General features: G+C 63.0%; 1 protein-coding gene across 1 annotated transcript; it reads left to right on the forward strand.

Moving 5' to 3' along the window:
• Nucleotides 1-2,028: 2,028 nt before the first annotated feature.
• LOC148161999 (testis-specific Y-encoded protein 3-like) lies at nt 2,029-4,626 on the forward strand. The gene is made up of 6 exons (XM_088020444.1): nt 2,029-2,259; nt 3,039-3,194; nt 3,910-3,987; nt 4,127-4,238; nt 4,337-4,482; nt 4,576-4,626. The coding sequence occupies exons 1-6, from the start codon at nt 2,029-2,031 to the stop codon at nt 4,624-4,626; spliced, it is 774 nt and encodes a 257-aa protein (XP_087876570.1).
• Nucleotides 4,627-4,645: the final 19 nt, after the last annotated feature.

A 4,645-nucleotide genomic window follows, 5' to 3' on the forward strand; every position in this document is an offset into this window, starting at 1 on the left:
TGCGTGTGTAGGGCCCAGTCAGAAAAGGAGAGGGATTGCAGGATTTCCAGCTCTGCGGATTATGGAGAAAGGGGCAAGAGGCCGAGGGTAGCCATGTCCCTCCGGACACACAGGCCTCGTGTGCATTCTGTGGTTCTTCAGGAATCTGTCTCACCTCTCGATGCATAGACACACAGGGGCCAAGGCAAGGAGGGAGGGGTTGGAGTTGTCAGGCGGGTGTGAGGCACACCACCCATCTGTGCTGATTGCACAGATGGTTTCAGGTTTGGGCAATAGCTAGTGGTTTCAGTCTCCTTCCCGGGCCGCACACCTCTTGTCGTGTGGTCCCTCTCACCTTCCCGCCCCGGCAAGGGCAATGCCAGAAGTCTGTCATTGCACAAATGTCACCCGGGACTGGGAGTGGACATGGACAGCATCCACATGAAGGGCGAACAGATAAAAACCAGGGTCCAAAGACCGTGGGTGTGCATATGAAATCCACTCTGGTGGAAATGCATGGAGACCCAGTCGGGCACTGTACCTGTAGATATGTGCACGCTTCTCCCGCGTGGGACAGGGGGAGGGGGGCTGTGTGAGAAGCCCCTTTTTGTCGGTGATGCCTGGAGACAGGCTTCCATTGGCACCGGACCCACGGCCCCAAGCCTACTTTGCAGGCTCGAAACCACACTTGGGCATCTCTCACCACATTTGTGGGCCAGCTCTGGGGTTGTGATGGCCCGGCTTGACGTTCCACTCACGGTCTGACCCGGCGGACCCAGAGAGGGGAAGGCTAGGGAGGATGCATGCTCCTCTGCAGGCCAGACGAGCCGGGAACCCCTTCCCTGGGCATTTGTGCAGTTGGCAGAATGCAACGGAAGACAGTCCGTCGCTGGTGGTGCAGGCGTTCGTCCTGCCTGTCGCCTGGGTGCCGTGCTCAGCCCCTTGCTGCCTGGCCTTCAAAGAGTGGGCACTGAGGTCACCGAAAGGGCAGACAGCATCCACCTGGCGGACAGCATCCCTCTGCCGTCCTCTCCACAGGGTTGGTACAGACTTCCTCTTCATAGACGGGCAACTGGGTCCCCTTTGCTGTATGCTCTTGGCTCCAGGAAAAGGCATGCGTCCCTCTGTCCTCCATGCCAAACACACTGTGTGCCTGTGTGACCGTGTGAGCGTGTGTTTGTGTGGGCCCTCAACCTGGCACCTTTTCGAGGGTCACCGGCCTGGCTGCCGGTCCCAGAGGGGGAGATGGCTTTGATTTCCTGGGAAAGGAGCTGCTCCGAGACTCATCTGCGTCTTCCTTCCTGAAGCCTTTAGGTTCCAGAGGCCGTGTGGCCAGAGGGGTCAGAGAAAGAGCGCCGGAAGCCAAAGTCAGAGAGGAGGACGGAGAGGAGAGCGTGAGGAAAGGACAGGCAGACCGGTGGACAGAGCGCTCTTCGTCGCTCGTCTTCTGACCAGCAAAGGGCATGCGCTGGGACAAACTGTAGCCGCACATTTCCGCCGAGCAGACAGGCGGTTTCGGGGCCTCTGTCTCCTGGAATCGCACGATGACTACTCCAGGGCCTGGGCTGACCATTTCCACGCACACTGGACCAGGCTTCCCGGTGGTGCACACAGTGTCCCGAGTCTCAGAGGAGTCTCTTCGGGAAGGGCGAGGGACAGCTTCGCATTGCTGGTAGAAAATCCAGGCAGAAGGCGCGCCCGACGAGGCCGCGGCAGGGGCGTGGGCGGGCTGGTGGGGTGCGGATGGTGTTGGGGGGCGGCGTGGGGGTGGGAGGGGTGGGGTCGGTGCACTTGGGAGCCCGAGGCCCCCCCCGAGGAGGAGCACTGGCGGGCTCCCTTGCTGGATGGCTGTCTCCCTTGCTGGAAGGCTGTCTCCCGAGGGGGCGAGGGGCGGGGCCGGTGGCGGCCACGCCCACCACCGTGCGACTGGTGGGACCCGGGGGCCGGCCCGCGTCCTGGGCGTGCCTCAGGGACTCGATATCTCCAGGGCCGCACGGGTGCCCCGTCGACGTCGTCTCCTTGGACACCTGGCCCCAGGCCCTTGTGCGCATGCGTCCCAGAGTCCGGAAGCATCCGGCAAGAGACCGTTATCGGTCGCCGCCCCTGGGCGCCGGACGGAGCCCCACCTGCCGAGCCGCTTGCGGAGGCCGGCGCTCACACCTCCAGCCTTTCCCTCGCAGCTGCCCCAGCGAGGCAGGGTCCGGGGGTGGCGAGGCGGGCTTCGGGGGAGGCGGGGCGGTCCCCAGAATCCTGGACCTGCCTCAGTCGGGGAAGGGGCCGGTCACGAGGTGTCTGTGCCCGGGGTTAGAGGCCCCCGGGGCGCGCCGGGGGCGCTGAAGGCCCTAGGTGTGGGGATGGCAGACGAGGCTGTGCGGGAAGGGGAGGAACGATGGGAGAGAGAGGATGCCATCCTGGTGGTGGAGCTGGTCCTAGTGGTGGGTGACCTAAGGTTGGTGCTGCAACTGGCCTTGTTGGAGGGGCAGGACGGAGAGGACGAGGAGGACACGGAGGAGGCCGCGGAGGAGGTAGACGAGGCTGACACGGAGGAGGAAGACGAGGCTGGGGAGGTTGAGGAGTCCGAGGAGGAGGGGGAGGAGGCTGTAGTCGCTGAGCAGGAGCAGGGGGAGGAGGAGGAGGATGTGGACAGGGAGGAGGAGGGGGAGCCTGAGCATGCGGAGAACGAGGAGGCTGAGGAGGCTGAGCAGGAGCCAAGGGAGGAGGAGAAGCCCGAGGAAGAGGAGGAGGTGGAGGGGCCTGAGGAGGCTGAGCAAGAGGAGGGGGAGGAACAGGCTGAGGTGCAGGCTGTTGTGGAAGAGGCTGAGGTGGAGGAGGCTAAGGAGGAGCATGTTGGAGAGGAGGTGGCTGAGGCAGAGGAGGCTGGGGAGTGCGAGGAGCCTGAGGAGGGAGAGGAGGCTCAAGAGGCTGAGGAGGAGGCTGAGCACGAGGACCAGAGGGAGGAGGGCCAGAAGGAGGAAGAAGGGGCGCAGGAGCTGCAGGAGAAGCAGAAAGGGGAAGAACAGCCAGAGGGGCGGCGGGGTCCGATCCCGTCCCCGCTCGAGGCTCTAGAGGCCTTGCAGTCAGAGCTGGAGCCCGAGAATAAACAAGCCAGCAGGTCCTCCTCTCGGCTCAGACTGAGCTATTGTCGGAGGCGGCAGCGTCACCTGGAACACCGAAGCGCCCTTATCCGGGGCATCCCTGGCTTCTGGGCCAAGGCTGTATCCTTGACGCTGTCATGGAGGAACCCGGATGTGGCCGGGCTAGAGCAAGAGGAACTGAAGGGAGGGGGCCGTTGAGTATCCAAATACATCGGTTGGAGAACCCCCCTCAACCCCAGCCACACCCCCGGCCGCGCCGCGGTGTGGGGGCCACGCTCATGCCCTGGTGATCCCGACAGCCTCAACATCCTCGTTCTGGGGGTGGGGTGGGGCCTGTGGGCCTCAGAGTGCTCTTGATGTGGCAAGAGGCACTGGAAGACCAGTGGGGGAGTAGGAGCAGAGGTCCAGCTCAGAATTAGGAATTAGGAGCCGCTGCAGGGCTTCTTCTCACAAAACAGCTGGAGGCAAAGCTCAGGTTCCCCTCGGAGTAACGCAGCAGGCCAGTGGCTGTGAGTGCCCACCTGCTCAGCCTGAGGCAGGAACGTGTGCTTGTCCGGAGATGAGCTAGTTGTGTCTGGCCGTCAGCACAGGAGGATGAGCTGGGGAGGGGAGTGTGGGGCGGGAGGGGTGGTCTCTGAGCATGCACAGCTTCCTGTGTGAGTGCCGAGATCTGCAGCATCCCGTGTGGGGACCCAGCGGGCCTTGACGCAGCCCGTGGGGAGGGAATGCAACCCGGGGAAGCAGAGGGGAGGCAGTGCCCGGCCGCTGTCCAGACTTGCTCTGTTGTTGTAGCTCTTTCATCTCCAGCCCTCGGAGGGTCCTTGACTCACAGCAGTTTGTGAACCACCCCCAGATGTCAGCCGTGATCAGTAAGGAAGATGAAGGCCTCCTTGGCTACATGACGGATTTGAAGGTCTGGCGTGGCAGACTGAGACCGGGGTGGGGGATGGGAGTGGGGAGCGTGCCGTAGTGATCCATCTCTGAAGTCAGGACGGGGAGGTTCTGCTGGACAGAGATTTCACCCCCGTCTCCCCCACTCTGCCACCCGGCAGGTGGAGGATCTCAGGTTTCCCCGTGATTGCCGCCAGATCCTGCTCTTCTTTCGCAAGAACCCCTACTTCCGGAATGAAGTCGTTGTGAAGGAGTATGTCCTCAGCGCTGCTGGTAAGAGGCCGCCGCCTGGATGGGCGGCCACAGGGACAGGAGGGGGGTCGAACCCGATTCTTTACCCGGTGCCTTCTCACATCCTTGTCTTCCGGCAGGGTACGGGCCTTCTCATTCCACTCCCATCCAGTGGCACCAGGATTATGAACAGGAGGCCTACAGTCGCAGGGACCACAACACCAGTCTTAACTTCTTCAACTGGTTCTCTGACCCCAGCTTTGCCAGCTCTAGCAGGATAGCCGAGGTGGGGCCCTGTGACAAACAGCGGGAAGGACCCTGCTGGGCTCCCCGGCTGCTTGGGATGGGGCTCTGAGCCCTGCCCCGTTTCCCCTGCCAGATCATCATGGACGACCTGTGGCCCAACCCCCTGCAGTACTACATGAGATAGAAGGCCCCAGGAGAGGGAA

This window comes from Eumetopias jubatus, unplaced genomic scaffold (genome assembly GCF_037043125.1).
Source record: "Eumetopias jubatus isolate StellerSeaLion01/CBP00866 unplaced genomic scaffold, mEumJub1_p1.0 scaffold_27, whole genome shotgun sequence".
Taxonomy (NCBI): Eukaryota; Metazoa; Chordata; class Mammalia; order Carnivora; family Otariidae; genus Eumetopias; species Eumetopias jubatus.

What these genes read in the sequence shown, in the direction of transcription:
- LOC148161999 (XM_088020444.1), top strand. Translation starts at nt 2,029, where the DNA reads ATGCGTCCCAGAGTCCGGAAGCATCCGGCAAGAGACCGTTATCGGTCG. An exon ending in CTCAGTCGGGGAAGGGGCCG is followed by an intron (nt 2,260 to 3,038) that starts GTCACGAGGTGT and finishes TCCCCGCTCGAG; the next exon opens with GCTCTAGAGGCCTTGCAGTC. An exon ending in GCTACATGACGGATTTGAAG is followed by an intron (nt 3,988 to 4,126) that starts GTCTGGCGTGGC and finishes GCCACCCGGCAG; the next exon opens with GTGGAGGATCTCAGGTTTCC.